General features: G+C 40.2%; 1 protein-coding gene across 1 annotated transcript in view; it reads left to right on the forward strand.

The window, feature by feature from the left end:
- Positions 1-18,960, forward strand: part of VPS13A (vacuolar protein sorting 13 homolog A) — a 249,923-nt gene that overhangs the window by 56,867 nt on the left and 174,096 nt on the right. Inside the window, exons 5-11 of the mRNA XM_075828295.1 lie at positions 2,282-2,383; positions 2,557-2,666; positions 6,122-6,181; positions 7,662-7,721; positions 8,697-8,777; positions 9,438-9,495; positions 15,585-15,712. Coding sequence (XP_075684410.1) covers positions 2,282-2,383; positions 2,557-2,666; positions 6,122-6,181; positions 7,662-7,721; positions 8,697-8,777; positions 9,438-9,495; positions 15,585-15,712 — 599 coding nt within the window. The remainder of the gene's footprint in view (positions 1-2,281; positions 2,384-2,556; positions 2,667-6,121; positions 6,182-7,661; positions 7,722-8,696; positions 8,778-9,437; positions 9,496-15,584; positions 15,713-18,960) is intronic.

An 18,960-nucleotide genomic window follows, 5' to 3' on the forward strand; every position in this document is an offset into this window, starting at 1 on the left:
AGAATTCTCCAGATGGACACAGATCTTAGGGGGATAGTTACACCTAAAGCACAAGTTACCTACCGAAAAGGTAGAAGTATCGGGGACCAACTAATGCACAGCCATCTAGAAACCACAAAAAGTGAAGGTTGTTGGCTGGATCGTAAAATAAATGGATCCTTCAAATGTGGGCACTGTAAAGCGTGTACATTCATACTAATCACTAAAATGTTCAACAGTGCACACACAGGAATTTATTACCCGATTAAAAGCTTCTCAAATTGTAGTTCCAACAACGTGGTATATAAAATCACCTGCTCATGCCCCTTGGACTACATTGGAAAAACAACAAGAGAATTCAGAAAGAGAATTTTAGAACATATAGGTGACGTGCGTCATAAGAGAGATAAACCAGTTTCCCGTCATGTACACTTGAAACACAAAGGAGATCCAAATTGTCTTAAATTTATGGTAATTGAACAACTACGACCATCCATAAGGGGTGGAGATCTGGATAGAACTCTGTTACAAAGAGAATCCAAGTGGATTTTTAAACTAGGTACTATGGTACCAAATGGTCTAAATGAACAACTGGACTTTGGTTGTTTCATCTAAATACACTTTATTTCCAATATTCAAACATTAAAGAATATTTTTGCTAAGTATCTTTAATACATATTGAATTTTTTCAACCTCTGATAATAGCTTTAAAAATATCAAACTCAGTTTGCAACTTAAATATCCAAAGAATTTTAGTCACATGACTGTTTATAAATGGATTACCCTAAACTAAACATAGCTTTTTTGATTATGTTCAGATATAATGCTGTGTCCCTGGTTCAATGAGTGCTGACATGCTTATGTCGGCACCACTGTCCCTTGCACACGGCATTTGTTCCGTTCTGACACTTCCCTATTCCTCATCCCACCAGTTATTCCCTGACCACGCTCCTCATCACCAAGCATGGATGTCTTCCATGTTATTTTCTCTAACACAGACCCGTGATGCCTGTATAGGCACACGGACCTGATGTACGAGAAATACACTGAGTACGTCACAGCCAATCATTGGCCGCTGCGTCACCATAAGGGATTGTTTCCCCTTTATGCATCTCCTGTCTGCACTTGTTCGCAGACAGGAGACGCAGTTATATCCGCAGTATATTAATCTGGGTAAGTCTGCCGGGGGTTCTAAGTGGCACTCGTTCTCGGCGCGGCTGCTCACACAGCCGTGGCATGATTTTCATGCCCGGCGTGCGTTCAGTCGCGGGGAGGAGAGATCTGTCACCTCTAACACACACCTCCCTTGATACGTCACAAGGGGGTGTGATAGGTGGGATGGGCTAGGGGAAATAATCTAGCATAAAAAGCAGGGATTCCCTCAGTACACTGACGGCACACGCCAGGGACAGGCGTTCTTTGTTTACCTCCTACCAGGAAGGATATAATCGTTGCCACTGCAAGATTGTTCTAAAGGATTCCTTTTGCCACTGCAAACTTGCTCTAATCGAGCTTTCCCCTGTGCAAGAAATGACAGCTGAGCAGCACATTGAAAATAACTGCTGCTCTGATTTAACATGCTCTAAGTTATTGAGCATTCCTCTCTATCAAGATTGACAGCTACATTTTAAGCAGCAAGCCCTGACTTTGGACATCACTGCTTCATCGACCTATCTCCCCTGAGGAATTGCCTGGTCAGCAGGAAACGCGTTGGGAGAATTACCTGTCGTTTTTCACCTTCCAAAGAGAGGATTTAATATTTTTCTCTGGACACATTCACGTGGAGGACTACCAACCAAATACGGGGTAGGAGGGCAATTGCCCCATTGTTGTTTTTTACACTTTTTCCACATGTGATCCAAGAATCAAGAACCATTCATACTAGGAAACCACACAAAAGGTGGACTGATTTATTGCTGTTCATTGCTGTCAACAGGAAATCTTGACAATATTCCGAATTGATGGAAACTAAATACATATTTGCACGCAGTATTGGCAGATAGGATCCTCATGTTGTTTTACATGTTTGTCCATTTTTTACCTACACCAGTAAAAGTTATATTTTAGTACTCCGGATCTATTCTTTCTTTATTTTGATACTACGGAGAAGTGAATTCACAATAATCCAGGTGGGGGATATACTACACCACGAATTATCTACAAAATCTGTAGTGTAAGGCCAGATTTGGAATCTGTACTCATGACCGTTTTACTTTAAAAATTAATTAACTTTTGTTTCATGTTATTAGGCAAATTCAGTCAGAAAATATTGGTATTTTGTTTCATTTTGCACTTCTTTCAGGTATAAAATATGATGCTGAGAAAGAAGAGAAACAGTTCCTGGAAACCAGACAGCGGGAACTACAGCGCATCGAAGAGGCCAAACAGAAAATGGCTGATCAGGGTATGGAGAAATTCTTGTTTCAAGAAACTGAAATCTAATGTGATGTTCACTTCCCTTTGGACCAAATATATTATCTGCAGATAGAAGGGGTTGTCTACTTTGGACAATTCCTATCCTTATGCTAATTTTTTCTCGACTGCGTTATGAATACTATTTTATTTTAATTGTTTTAGAAAAGCCAAAAGAAGAAAAACAGGATACCTTTGTAGAGAAGTTAGTAACTCAGGTTATTAAGAATCTTCAAGTGAAGATCTCGAATATTCATATCCGATACGAAGATGATGTAAGTAAAAGATACTGAATTTGTGTGGCGTAAAAAAAGAAAAGTGGAGTACATGCCTGTGCGCTAGTTTTTTTTTGAGTGTTTTGGACGATTTTTACGCTTCCCTCAACAGTTTTGAAAAGGGACATGACTAAAAGTTATAAAACATGGCAAATTTGTTAATGCATAGCGCAAATTATTTATGTAAAGTACACCAGCCTGGAAGTGGTTTAAGGGAGAGAAAAGTGTCTAGCGAGTTTGGCCAAATTTATCATGCTGTGTGCCATCACCATCCCCTATAATTAGGCTTTTTTTGGCCACTTTTGATAAACCTCCCTCACTGTGTTTTTAGTTGTATTGTGCAGATGCTTTTTATAGTAGCATACTTGAGACAGGCTCTTGAGGTCCCTCCAGCAAATAGGCATTTCATTTCTTTGGAATACACTTCAATATTTATTCAGGTCCACTCATACCATGTCTTTTTTTTAATGCTTGTCCAGTGTCTCTGCATGAGATCTTAAAGATATTCAGTGCTCCTTAAAGTGTACCTAACCTTTCAGGTGACTTTTCCAAATAAGCTGTTACATGTGTGTACATGAGGAATAACACTATTTCTGGCCATTATATGACTAGTATATGGCATTTTTCAGGAGTTTTCCCTTTAGCAGGCTCGATCTCTAATTCTCAGTTTTCTCTGAGAAGTGGGTGGAGCCTAACTGCTAAGATGTCTATTATACACTGCACACGTAGGGAAGAGGAGAATCCTGCTCTCCTATCTCTATCACATATATAGTAGCAACAGCATGGAGGAGATTACACCGCAGTATGTTGAGCAGTGTAGCTGAGAATGCAGCACTGAGGTGAGATATACCGCTTACTATAAGCTGCTGCAGCATCTGTGTTGGAGTCTCTCTGCCTCTACTGCTGCTCTCCTCAGTCTTCTCCTCTCCATAGACTTCTATGGGCATCTGTAACTTGATCCCTCAGTTCATCTTGCCTCTTTCACCAGTTACTAGGCTCCCCTCCCCACTCCCAAAGGCATTTCTTTCTAATAAGATATATTACAAAGTTTCTTATATTCGCTTGTACTATTGATTTATGAAAAATTTTGTTGAAAAGTTAGTGACCATTTAAGTTACACCCAAGCAAGTACTTCATATTTCATTTGTTACCTAGCTTAAATGTTTCATGACTTAAATTCAAGTATACACAAACGTCATTCAGAGCGATACCGCTTTCTTCTACATTAACCCCTTCCCGCACTTTCACATACATGTACGTCACGGGAAGGGTCTACTTTCCGCATTTTGTTGTGCATGTACACGATAAGAATCGTACGTTAGGGCTCCCTCTATCACTGCTTGTTCGCCTGCGATCTTGATTGCTGTCCGCCAGAGGCATGTCCTAATATACCGCCTGTTATATTTACACTGACAGGCGGTAATGCATTAGTATACTAAATATACCAAAGTATTTTATAAGCGATCAAAAGATTGCTTTGTGAAGACCCCTAGTTAGACTAAAAATATAATTAAATACAGTTAGTTTATTCAAAATGAAAATATGTTCAGTTAAACACAAAAAAAACCATTTCTTAAATGTGGTTTTATTTTTTTAAATTCTAAAATAAAAATACACATATGATCTCACCGCAATTATAACAACCTGAGCAATAAAGTTAACAATATTTATTCCCACTCCCCCCCCCCAAAAAAAAAGATAAGTTAACCAAGAAGTCCCATGTAGCTCAAAGTTTGTTTTAGGCCTTATTCACACGAACGTGTGCATTTTGCATGCGCAAAAAACGCTGCGTTTTTTCCGCGCTGCAGTTCCCTGTGTTATAAGTGTTTGCTGCGCGGCTTCGTGATTTTCACGCATATGCCATCCTTATGACACGCGGTTTTGATGTTTAGAAAAAGAAATGAAGGAAGTGGTTTTATTTTCCCTTAATTTCTTGATCTACTGTTTCTTTTACACCAGCGAAAGCTGCTTCTATCCTCTCCTCAGGGTCCCCTGGCAGTCATTGACTTCTGGAGACCCGACATACAGCTGCCCGATCGCTCGGGCAGAAAGTTAAAACCCGCGCTGTAAAAAGCCTATGGCGCGGGTTTTATGGACCCTGACTGCTGGCTGTAGAAACACAGCCAGCGGTCGGGAACCGGTTAAGGAGTATCTGAACTTTAACCGGTTCCCGACCGCCGGCTGTTTATATACGTCCGGCAGTCGGGGTCCTCAAAACCCGCTCCATAGACTATTTACGTTGTGGGTTTTAGCTTGCTGCCCGAGGGTTCGGGCAGCTGATTGTCGGGTTTCGGTCAGTCAGTGACTCCCGGGACCCTGAGGAGAAGATAGAAGCAGCTGCCTCTATTGGTCCCGGTGATCATGTGACTGGTCACGTGATCGCCGGGTGCCATCTGTGGCAGGCTGCTGCTGGGTCTTACTAGACCCAGCACAGCCATATTAGGGACAATAGTCACTATAACAGGCTGATTTCCCCTGTAACTGGGGCTGCTGGGCAGCCCCAGATATAGTGGAAAAACATGGTGTAAAAGAAGAAAAAACTAAAAGTTCCACAAAGGTCTTTTCTGACCTTTTGAGGAACAGCCCATATTATTAAAAAAGTAAAACTAAAATCAATTTTTTATAATTAATACATATAAAATACTCACCCAAAAAAAAAACATCCCAGTCCCCCACCAGTCATTGTCGTAACGCTAGCCCTGACCCAATTACCCTAAAATAGACATGTAATATATAAAAATTTATGGTAGACCATGTCAATCACAAATAAAAGGTTTATTTTAGGGTAAAACAATATTACCATAAAAAAATTGCAAAAATGTAAAAAAGAATATTTTTTACTATTGTTTTCAACCTTTCAGCCTAGAAATTCTAAAATAGCAAAAATGTGTTTTTAAAAATGATAAAAAAAAGAAACCTACTTGTCTACGAAAAAAACATTTCAAAAATCACGTTGCTAGCCCAACAAATAAAAAAGTTATAGCCGTTAAACTAACGCTTGCTAAAAATGCCTAAACGGTGTCTGGTCCTGAAGGCTCAAAATACACATTGAACATTTATGACCCCATCTTCAGCTTGACGAGGAGCACCAATCGCTGCCGAAGGTGCAGGGCGCTCAGGTGTGCACTTCTGCACCTTTTGTTTCAGCGACAGTGGCGGTCTCAGCATCCGGACTTCCACCGATAAACACTTCTGATATGTCCCTAAAGTTCAGATACTCTTTAAGGCCAAAATAGGCCCGATCATTAAAGGGTTAAATTAGACTGATTTTATTTATTTAACCATTTGCAAAGTTAAAAATCATAGTTCTCTAATAACGGAGCCACAATTGGCAGTGTGAACGTAATTACCAGATAGAGCAATAATGGAATATTTGCTAGCTTTGAGTGAGCATATAGAGTAATGTGAAGTATAAATAAAGTATTGCTGACTCTTGTTCATTTTGTGTTCTAAAGGTCACAAATCCTGAGTGCCCACTTTCCTTTGGAGTCTCACTCCAGAACCTCAGCTTGCAGGTATTTATAATTCGCACCAAATAATAAAGTATAAATGGGAATGCACTTGCCTCAAAATTGATATTTTGCTATTTCAATATTTGTTAAGATAATGGAGTGATAAGACTGAAATTCCTTAATTCACTTCTTTTGTTCTTGAGATGACACGCTCACTAAGTCTTAAAGAGACTCTGTCTCCACATTATAAGTGCCCTATTTCCTACATAAGGAGATCGGCGCTGTAATGTAGGTAACAACAGTGGTTTTTATTTAAAAAAACAATCTATTTTCAAAAAGTGACACTCATATATTATATAGATTCATTACACACAGCGTGATCTATTTCCAGCATTTTTTTCTTTTAATCTTGATGATTATGGCAAACAGGAAATGAAAACCCAAAATTTAATGTGTCAGAAAATTAAAATATTATATAAGCCCAATTTCAAAAATGATTTTTAATGCCGAAATGTTGGCCTACTGAAAGGTATTTACAGTATATGCCCTCAATACTTGGTCGGGGCTTGTTTTACATGAATTACTGCATCAATGCGGCGTGGCATGGAGCCGATCAGCCTGTGGCACTGCTGAGGTGTTATGAGGTGTTGAGGTGTTATGGAAGCCCAGGTTGCTTTGATAGCGGTCTTCAGCTCATCTGCATTTTTGGGTCTGGTGTCTCATCTTCCTCTGGGCAATACCCCATAGATTCTCTATGGGGTTTAGGTCAGGTGAGTTTGCTGGCCAATCAAGCACAGTGATACTGTAGTTATTAAACCAGTTATTCATAGTTTTAGCAGTGTGGGCAGGTGCCAAGTCCTGCTGGAAACTGTAATCAGCATCACCATTGCTGGTGCCCTTCTTACTGTGTACTGCGCATGCTCTGTGGCGTGCGCAGTACACAGTGACCCTCGATTATAGAGGGAAGAGCCACCATTTCATTTGCAGGCACTGTCTGCGGTCAATGCAGGACCACCCAGCAATTCATGTTTTGAAGGAACAGCGGCGAGCGCCGCTGCTCCATTCAGTTCCTACTCCTACTGTGAGTATTACAGCCTTCTCCCAATCAAGTGAATGGCAGAAGGCTTGTAATACTGTTAACCGCCACTACACGGCAATTTACAGTAGGAGCGGGGACTGAAGGGTGCAGCGGCGTATTAGCGCCGCTGTTCCTTCAAAACAGCTGATCGGCGGCTTTGAATGAGCAGCGCCGTACGTGTGCTGCTGATCCTTCATAGCCGCCGAACAGCTATTTTTAAGGAACCGTGGCGTTCGTATGCCGCTAGTCCTTCATTCCTTGCTCATACTGTAAATTGCCCTCTAGCGGCAATTTACAGTATTACACACTTCTCCCATTCACATCAGCATTCTGCTGTATAGGTCTTTAATTATTATTTTTTGTAGGTTTAGTTTGCCCATAAACGTTGTATAAATGCAGAATATTTTTTCCCTTAAGCCAGTTTATTATAAAATAATTAATGGGCTTTTTTTTTTTTTTTTACAGACCTCTGATAAAAATTGGAATCCATGTCTACATGATGAATCTTCCAAATTGTTTTACAAGGTAATTTTAATATAATATATGAACACAATCTATTTCAAATGTTTCTTATATCAGCTGCCAAATATTCTGTGTGATAATCTACAAGTTCTGGGTTTACAATGCATTGAATAAAGTGCAGAGGCAATGTACCAAACTTCTTTGTCAACCAGTTCAGTTAACTAGGTTATTTGGGAAATTTAGTTGGTCTTTGTAAAGGAAGGTGACCGCTTTTGTGAATAATTTCTGTACCGTAGCAATTGGCTTAGTTTACTAGTCCTAAATCGTAATCATTTGAATTAGTGACTTGAAATAATTTATACTTCGGTATTTGCCTTAAAGAGGCTCTGTCACCACATTATAAGTGCCCCATCTCCTACATAATGTGATCGGTGCTATAATGTAGATGACCGTAATGCTTTTTATTTTAAAAAACGATCTGTTTTCACCACGTTATTAGCGATTTTAGCTTTATGCTAATGAGTTTCTCAATGGACAACTGGGCGTGTTTTACTATTGACCAAGTGGGCGTTGTACAGGGGAGTGTATGATGCTGACCAATCGGTGACCAATCAGCGTCCTACACTTCTCTCCATTCATTTACTCAGCGCATAGGGATCCTTATACTAACACAACTATACTGAAGTGTTTAGACAGTGAATAGACATTCCACGGGATGTCTATTCACAATCCCTGCACTTCGTTAACGTTTCTGTGGTAGTTACAGCAGAGCAAGCGTAATCTCGTAACCTGTCATTTACAGCGTGATCTCGCGAGATTACGCTTCCTCTTCTGTAACTACCACAGAAACATTAACGAAAAGTGCAGGGATTGTGAATAGACATCCCGTGGAATTGTACGGACAGTGGCCAGCTTAGTTCCAGGAAAATACTGGATAACGGTATGGACTCCATGTTATGTCTCGGATCAGTCAGTAAGGGAAATTATTTATAGTTACACATCATGTTGACTATAACGTGCTCAATGTTTCATTTATAGATTGTACGTCTCGACAACCTGTTTGCCTACTGGAATGTGAAATCTGAGATGTATTACCACCGATCGTACAATGAAGCTTTGGTATGATTTTGTATGCCGCTCTTGTGCATCTGTAATTTTACTTTATAATGAAAAGGTTTTGTGTAATGTCTATAGAACTGTTTAAAACCAAGCACGATGATAACCATGAAATTAAGTGGATCTACTTTTAAAAAAAAAACAAAAAAACATGTTCTGCAAATCCAACTGTTCGTGATCTATTGGTAGAATTTTTCTACTGATGTCCGTTATTACAATCTCATTACATACACAATGTTCCCTCAATATGTTAGATATGCAACATTACTTGACCTTATGATGCTTTCTTTGGAGACTTTTATTTTAGATAAGTTAGTAAGATTACACTTTATCTTGCTTCCTTTTCGGGTCACCCTATGGTAACTCATGAACAGATACTTTTAGATATTTCTGTAATACTTGTTCTTTATGTATTGTTTTGCCTTCTTTTTGTTCATTGCGTTTTATTATAGCCCCAGCTAGAGGATATGCAATGTTTTCTTTTACTCTGTGGCACATATTTAATAAAATAATTTTTGACACTAAAATTGTATATCACAGACAAAATTGCAAGCATTTGTGCAACACTTATCTCATCTATAAGAGAACTTTTTTTTTTTGTGTGGGGTAAGAGAGCTGTATAATACTGAAAATTATAACGGCTGACTTTACTTTATCTTACAGGGTATTTTGAAGTACGGTGTGGCTTCTCACAATGTGATCCCTGAAGGTTATGATTTTGGTATGAATATCATAAAATATAATTATGTGTAATTAGAAATTGATCCTTCTACATAAACTCTTCTAGCTTAAATGGTCAGTGTTGCCCTTGGTAACCAGGTGGACCAATAAAAGCTGGATTTTGATTGGTTGCTTCGGCTACTCTGACACAATTGCTATGCATGAGACTTAAGCTCTGTTCCCATTGCGTTTGAGCCCTAATGCCAAATGGGTGTACATACCATTTTTTTAAATTGTATAGAAAAGATTAGTCAACTACACTTTTCTATACAGCAGCATCCCGCGAGAGAACGTTTACCGCGTTATTTTAACGTGGGAGCCTACGGTGGCGTACGTCGCAGACTTCCGTTGGAGGCATACATCGGGAAATCCTCCCGACGTATACCTCCAATGGAAAACTCAAACACAATGAGTACAGAGCCTTAGTAGATCTGTGTGGGGCACTGTTCTTTGGTCATAAAGCTTCATATTTGAAAATATAGATAAGCTGAATTTTAGGCCTCTTACCAAGTTACTCACTGTTATATTTTATGTTGGGATTTTAAATGGGCAATTAATAACATTGTATTATTTTAATGAACATCACTTATGGTACTGTGATTACCGCATGGAATAATTGAGATAATACAGTTATTACAAACTAAAAGTACTGACCGTTGAAATGTTTGGGGCTTTATAACCTTGTTCATGTTAGTTCCCTGCATCCTACAGTTTTTTGCTTTATACCCTACAATGGGGAAAACCTATCATTGTAAATTGTACACGCAGAACCTCAATGCACTTTTCCATAAAATCAATTCTAGAAACTCTTACAACGCCCCTTTTCTTAGACATTGTTAAGAGAAGTGTAAAAGGTATTAAAAACCCATAATAAATTTGGCCCACAACATGTACACCACTTTTTGGGCGCAATTTCTGGTAGAATTCTGGCGTATTTTGCTTAGTAAATATCTTCCCCCAATGTCTTTATTGCCATCAACCTTAAAGAGGCTCTGTCACCAGATTCTCAAATCCCTATCGCCTATTGCATGTGATCGGCGCTGCAATGTAGAGAACAGTAACGTTTTTTTTAAAAAAAAACACGTTCTTTTGGCCAAGTTATGAGCTATTTTATATATATATATATATATATATATATATATATATATATATATATATATATGCAAATGAGCTTTGAAATGGACAACTGGGCGTGTTTTTTTTCGTATGTCCAACTGGGCGTGTATTGTGTTTGTAACTGGGTGTGTTTACTTGTTTTACTAACTGGGCGTTGTGAATAGAAGTGTATGATGCTGACGAATCAGTGACCAATCAGCATCATGCACTCCTCTCCATTCATTTACACAGAACATAGTGTTCTTACTAGAACGATTTGCAGCCACATACACAAGTGTCCTGATAATGAATACACATGACCTCCAGCCTGGACGTCATGTGTATTCAGAATCCTGACCCTTCTGAATCTTTTCTGTGAGATTTCCAGCAAGGGAAACGAAATCTCGTTTACCTCGTAATCCCGCGAGATTACGCGTGGTTTGCTGGAATCTCACAGAAAAGATTCAGAAGTGTCAGGATTCTGAATACACATGACGTCCAGGCTGGAGGTCATGTGTATTCATTATCAGGACACTTGTGTATGTGGCTGCACATCGTTCTAGTAAGAACGCTATGCTGCTGTGTAAATGAATGGAGAGGGGTGCATGATGCTGATTTGTCACTGATTCGTCAGCATCATACACTTCTATTCACAACGCCCAGTTAGTAACACAAGTAAACACACCCAGTTAAAAACACAATACACACCCAGTTGGACATATGAAAAAAAATACGCCCAGCTGTCCATTTCAAAGCTCATTTGCATATATATATATATATATATATATATATATATATATATATATATATATATATATATAAATAAATAAATTAGCTCATAACTTGGCCAAAAGAACGTTTTTTTTTAAAAAAAAAAAACGTTACTGTTCTCTACATTGCAGCGCCGATCACATGCAATAGGAGATAGGGATTTGAGAATCTGGTGACAGAGCCTCTTTAAAGAGTTCAAGTTACACACTACATCATCAAAATGTATTCACTGTTGAGTATTCTATTACTTAGCATGATAGAAGTTAGAAACACAATCTGGAAATTGATCAGATCCCGTTTTATTTATTACAAAAAATTTAAAAGATGAAGTCTAACTTTTCATTTTTCAATTACAGGCAAGACCCGTTGGTTAAAGGGGTTATCCAGGACTTTTTAAAATCTGCCTAAGGGCAAGGGATGGCATAACATAAACGAGCAGATACTCACCCCCTGAAGTGTTCTTCGCTGCTCTGGTCCCAGAAGCTCCTGTAGCGGTCATGTGCCGCTATAGCCAATTGCTGGCCTCAGTGGTGATGCTGCCATGAATGGCATGTGACAGCTGAGGACATCGATTGGCTGCAGCGGCACGTGACCACTGCAGAAGCCTCCGGGACCAGATTGACTGAGAACGACACCTCAGTGGGGGGCACTTCAGGGGTTGATTATCTGCTTATGGAATAACATAATAAACTATCAGAAAAAGTCCCAGACAGTCCCTTTAAATTACACAAGCCTACTCTATTCTATTTGTGAAAGTGAGCAAAATATGTTTGTGACTCCATTTTGTAAATGTGGTTATGTGACTCCATTTTGTATGAAGAATCCATTTATTTATTTTTTTCAAAATTCTTTTTTTCTCAAAAGTTATCAATTATAAGCAAATAAGACAAAGCAATAAACATGTATATTTGTACCCAAAATCATAGACAAATAGTACAGATTGAAAGCATACAAAAGTACGAGATGAGTACAACAGGTCAGACCGCAAAAGTCTGTCGTTTTACAGAAATAAAAAGGAATAGGAAAAGTAAGGAAAAGAAAAAAAAAAAGGAACATGAACTATTTACATGAGAAGATTCTGTGCTCGTCTAGAGAGGCCAATATAAGAAACGTCAAGTCTCCAGCAATATCACATCTAGCTTCCCTCCAGGGGCCCCAAATTCTGATAAATCTGGAGTGTTTCCTAACCTCCCAACTGGCGAGCGCCTCCATTCTATATAAGTGGTCTATTTTGTCCACCCACGGTCGAACAGAAGGTGGATCAGTGAACTTCTACTTGACTGGAATGAGTAATTTTGCTGCAGTTATCATAAAGGTTGCCAGGTTGTTTTTTGAGGACTGATAACCAAAGTTGGTTTCCATAAGAGAAAACCAGCGTAGCATTGAGGTCAATGGTAGTTTTGCAGATGGACACGATAAAGGAGGAGATCACCAGCCAGAAGGGCCGAACAAGCGGGCAATCCCACCAAATATGCGACCGTGAGCCAGTATGCTTGTTGCAGCACCAACACAGATCACTAGGGACAAGGACTATCTTAAATAGGAACTCTGGGGTTCTATACCAACGGGTAAGCACTTTGTATGTGTTCTCTTGGACCCCGAACGCATCTAGTGAATCTATGTGAGTTGTGGAGTATTTGAGAAGTCTCCTGAGCCTCTTAAGATATTTGAAGTTCTTTCTCCCATGCTAGTAAGAAGCATGGTTTTGCAGGAGCTTTATGAAGTGTGATATCAGAATATATTTTGAATAATAATTTTAGCGGCGGGGTGGGAAATTGAATTATAAGATAAAGCCATGAGGAGTCCGGAAGGGCCGGATACTTGGTTTTAAATTCCCTGCAGGAACTTCGGAAGCCTGATAAAAGCGAGAAGTTAAGGTTGTTCGGTGAAAGAAAAGGAGTTGGGTCTAGGGTTTGAAGGTCATCAAAAACTTTTGAGATGGGAACATCCTTTAACCGTCTCCAAATACCATCTAGCGGAGGTTTGGTTCTCAGGAGTATTGGTATAATGTTCAATGGAGAGTTTGGGGAAAACTGTCTAGGGGTGCCCAAGGACGAAAGATATTTACGGATGGCTAGAATTGTTCCCCTAGAAAGAGGGTTGATATCTTTCATGACTGGTAAATGAGGAAGGAGTCCCCACAGTAACGGGTAGCGGGAATGGCCAAGTAGGCATCGTTCGACCTCCTATGTGGGGGGCGCTTTCAGTGTTCCTACATAGGGAAACCCACCTGCTCAGGTGAGTGGCCATATAGTAAACATATGGTAGGCCCATCCCCGCTTGGTGAGTTTTAAGAGCCAGGAGCACATATGGGAGCCTAGGGTGGTTTTTTTTGCCCCAAGGGAACCCTGTAAAAATACTTTTTAATTTCGTGAAGAAGGATTGAGGGAGGAAAATATGGACAGTGCAGAATTTATAAAATCTTAGGAAGGATATATGTTTTCAAGTAGTTTTTCCTACCCATCCAGGCTAAGAAAGGGATATCCAAATCGGCTAATTGAGATTTAATCTGACGAAGAAGCTGAGGGAAATTAAGGTGGTAGAGAAGAGACTGGACACCGGGTTGCAAGGCTCCCAGGTATTTTTATAGCTGTATCTGGCCATTTAAAAGGGGAATTCCTTTTAAAGAATTCTTAATCCGAGGGAGGGGCAGAGACGTTGAGGACTCTGGACTTGCTAAAATTAATCTTAAAATTAGATAGAGAGCCAAAGCCCTCAAAAATACACAAAATGTCTGGGAAGGCAGGACCAGGATTGGTGGTAAGAATCAACAGGTTGTCAGCGAAGGCTGACGACCTGTTGTACAAAACCAAACCACCAACTCCCAAGCCAGCAATCACCTCAGATTGGTGTATTTTCTGTATGAGAGTGTCCATTGTAAGGATGAAAAAGGAAGGAGAGATAGGGCAGCCCTGCTTAGTGCCGTTTTGAGTGTTAAAGGAAGGTGATGGGGTGACATTTACTTTGAATCTGGCCCTAGGAATGGAGTAGAGGGTAAAGATGTCCTGGATAAAGCTAGGGGGGGGGGGGGGGGAGCCAAATTTTTCTAGTACCGCTAGTACTAGGCGAATGCTTTTTCTGCGCAAGTACTTAGTAATACTAGGGGAATGTTAGACTTCCGTTCGTGGTGAATGAGATGTATCAGGCGGGTAGTGTTGTGCCTGCCCTCCTTCCTGGCACAAATCCCGCTTGTTCAGGACTGATCAGCGTGCTCAATAGAGGCTTTATCCTGTTGGCTAGTAACTTGGCCCATAATTTTAAGTCTGCATTTAGTAATGAGATTTGGCGATAGCTGCCGCAATCTGCAAGGTCTTTCCCTTCTTTAGGGATAAGTGTGATATGAGCTTCTAGAGTTTTGGGGAAGCAGGTGAGATCCCTGCAGGAGTATTTTGAAACTTCTTAAAATAAGAAATTGGTAGGCCATCTGGACCCGGGCTCTTACCGTTTGGCACCAAGCTCAAGGGCAGAGACCACTCTTGCGGGGTGAATGGAGCCAAGAGAGAGATCTTATCAGGGCCAGAAAGGGAATGCAAGCTCAAGGAGTCGAGAAAGTCAACAATCCTATTGGGAGTAGTAGGAAGGTTGTACAGTGAATCATGAAAGGAATTCACGTGTTTTGTCGTCAATATTCGAATCCATTTTATATTTTGAAGAATCATCTGCTTCTCTGTAAAATTTAATTTATGCTGGGCATGTCTGGACACTCATGGTGAACATTCTTAGCTATGTTTATCCTTCCTTATCTGAGACTGCAATGACAATGTACATGTTGGCCTTGCAGCTGAAGGTTGTTGAGGGGAAATCTTTTCTTACCCATTGTTTCTCGTGAGAAGATTCTGTCTTGCATGGAAGTTTCCATAAGATACCTTTCTTTCTCATGATTGGCTCAGCTCGAACACCTCCCCATTGTACGTGATTGGCTGAGCTAGAGCCAACGTCCCATTTGTAAGTGATTGGCTGAGCTCAAGCCTACTCCCCTTTGATACTATTGTAATTACATTCTATCAATAAGGCAGAGAAGGATTGTTTGGTTATACAAAGCATTGCCTCTTTGTGTCTTCTCCGATATAGCGATATAACTAATGGATTTAGATCTGAACAAGTGATTGAAGGGTGTCCGTTGACACACCAATCAAACCTTCAGTCTAATATGTTTTGGCGAGGATTGAGTCGACACTATTCTATATTCTCTCATTTCGTTTTCTGTTTTCCTTTTTCTTTTAGTGTTCCGTCCAATTTCGGGAAGAGCAAAGCTCCGTATGAATCCACGTGCAGATTTTGACTTTACTTCACCAAAAATAGATCTGGATGTTAACCTTCAAGACATAGCCATTGAATTTAATAAACCGCAGGTGATAATGGAAAAGATGATTTGTAGTTTTACGTTCAGTAAGGGTAGACTTAGTACAGGCGATGTACCACAGATATAGAGTTAGTGAGACATCTGTCCATCCTCAGACCACTTATGTGAAGTCCAATGCTTTCCGTGAGTAAAAGGAAGGATCAGGTAATTGCACCAACATTTTCCTGTATGTCAGAGTTTCTTATCTACCTTATACACCCTGTGGTCGGCTTTATTGTTATTGTTGTGTACTTGCATGATTGGCTGTAGAAGCCAGTTTATTAGTTCTGAATGTTTATTGAATTATATATTCAGGTGGTTATAAATTATGTATAACGAAAGCACGAATAATGTAGTTTTCAAAATCTGGAGAGGATCCAATTAAGAATTACATTCACTAACACAAACTGATTTAAATGTGTCTCAGCAAAAGCAGTAATGAAAAGCGTCTTAAATCTATTATTTGTAGAGGACAGCGCATTCATTGCCAAATATTTTTAATTATTAATATGTGTTTGCAGGGATGAATGCTCATATCAAGGGGAAAGTCAAAGTTATGTGTGAAAGCACTAATTGTAGGCACTGACGCGGTTTTAAAGTGTACCTCCGGTTTTTGTAAATTGGAATTTTTAATGTCATAGAAACATGTGAAAAGTTATCATTAGTTGGTATCTGCTAGAACAAAAGGACTTTAGCATTCTTCCCAACTATTTGTCCATGCAACTTATCTTAGACCTCTGCATCTTCAACGATCCCCCAAGATAAATGTTGATGGAATTCACACAGACTTAAAATAAGGCCTTAAAGGCATGGTGTCGCCCCAAAAACATGTTTTTTTTTTAAAATTTAAACATTTAGTGTGTGGGTGATTAAACATTGTTCAAATTTGTTTCATTTTTTTCGCGAGTCAGGAAATATTATAAATTTTTTCAAATTTATAATACTACCCATTTTTGGTCACTAGATGGAGCTGTTTGGAGCTAGTTCCCAAAATTGCAGCATTGCAACATTGGGTTAAAAGCTATCGCTCTAGTGAGCTCTCAGCATCCCCCCCTCCTTTATCCTGGCTAGTGCCGGGATAAACGAGGGGTTTGAAAGGTTTAACCTCCTACACTGTGTGTCGCCATTTTTTGAGGTAACCCACAGTGTAGTAGGTTTACATGCAGTAGTAAACACACACAAACACTAACATACATTGAAATCGCTTACCTGCTCCTGCCGCCGCGGCCCGTCCGCTCCCTTTGCTGCCGCTGTTCCATGTGCACTTGTCCGGAAGCCGCGACCGGAAGTAGTAATATTACTGTCCAGCCGCGACTTCCGGTCCACAGGAAAATGGCGCCGGACGGCGCCAATTTCGAATAGGACTGTGTGGGAGCGGCGCATGCGCAGTTCCCACACAGACGCCGTACACGGCAGTCAATGGGACGGGAGCCGTTCGCAGTCCCTATGGGACTGTGGCTGCCGTATTCCATGTCTGTGTGTGTCGTTAATCGACACACACAGAAATGGAACAAAAAATGGCAGCCCCCATAGGGAAGAAAAAGTGTGAAAATCAGAAACAGTAAAACACAAACACACAAATGAAAATAAACGTTTATATTAAGGCACTAACATCTTTAACATATAAATAAATTATTTGTGATGACACTGTTCCTTTAATGCTCATTTACATGAAATATATCATGTAGCGTATTTTGATCTGTTCTATTACTTCATGATTTATGTTCAGTTGTTTGTCTGAATCCAGAGCTTAAGGAATAGTAATTAACCTGTGAAAGTATAAATTAAATTTAAATGAGCTTTCCACTATTTTGTTTTCACTGTAAAAGCTAGTTCTCGTTGAATTCATTGGTGGACACAGCACCATGGGTATAGGCTCCTGCCACTAGGATGCGACACTAGGTAGGAAAGATTATTGTGCTCACCCAGGCAGGCTATATCCTTCCCACAGACACTAGCTAATTCAGTTTGTGCAGAAGGAATAAAAAACGCACATGTCCACGTCCCTGGGAGAAAACTTAACCAATCAGTCAGAACAACAGGTCCCGGGCCTGGAACAAACAAAAATAATATAGTGGCATCTGTGTCCCCCAATGAGATATAGATTTTATTGTGAATACAAAAATATTGTTTTCTTATTAATATCATGGCGGGAGACTGCACCATGGGACGTCTTAAAGCAGTCCTAAAGGGTGGGGAAAAAAGGTAAAAGTACAACCATGTGACCAGCCTAACACACAGCTGCCTGCGACACAGATTGGTATCAACAGAGGCCAAAGAATGAATTTAGTAAAATTTGGTGAAGGTGTGCAAAGAAACTCGGTTAGCAGCCTTGCCGACCAGAGCAGCTAAAGGCTGATGAATGACCACCCAGAAGGCACCAACAGCCCTTGTAGAATGGGCAGTAACCTGAAGGGGAGGAATTTTTTCCTTGGACCGATAGGCTTTCTGATATCACAGACGGGATCAGCACATAATGGTGGCCTTGTATGCTGCCAAACTGTTACATGGCCCTTCAAGGAATTACAGAAATCGCCGAAATTACTCACAGCCAGATACTGTAGATTCGGACAGCTCTAATAAAATCAAGACCATGCAAAGTCCGCTCTCTTGGATGTCATGGGGAGGGGCAAAATGAAGAAAGAATAATCTCTTTATTATGAAAGGCTGAGACTACAGGTCTGAGCACCACCTTATCTGTATGGATACCAAAAAAGGGAGACTTGTAGGACAGGGCAGGAGTTTCAGAAATTTGCCTGATGAAGATGACAGCCACCAGAAAAGCTACCTTCCTGGAAAGTAAATGCAACTAAATGTCTCTCAAATGTTCGACAGGAGTCACCTGAAGAGCTTCGAGGACCAAATTAAGATCCAAAAGATCAATGGTATGTCTGAAAGAAGGGGCGCGTGAGCCCCATATTGCAAAAAAGGATTCACACTGGAACGAAAAAAATTACTTCGTTCACACCAGCGTAAATATGCCTTCCGTTTGGTATACTTGGCTGACTGAGGTTTTCTGGCCTTCAACATCATCTTGATAACAGGATCAGAGAGACCCCAAGCCCTTAGAACCTGTGGTTCAACAGTCACACCAATAAACTTATCTGAGGTAAAGTGAGGTGGAATAGCGGACCTTGGAAAGGATGTCAGGTAGAAGTGGAAGACGCCAAGGCTTGTCTGCAAAAAGGTTGATTAAGTCTGTGTACCAGGCCCGGCGGGGCCAGTCCGGTTCCACCAGAATCGCTAAAACTCCTTCCC

Source organism: Rhinoderma darwinii, chromosome 1 (genome assembly GCF_050947455.1).
Source record: "Rhinoderma darwinii isolate aRhiDar2 chromosome 1, aRhiDar2.hap1, whole genome shotgun sequence".
Classification (NCBI taxonomy): Eukaryota; Metazoa; Chordata; class Amphibia; order Anura; family Rhinodermatidae; genus Rhinoderma; species Rhinoderma darwinii.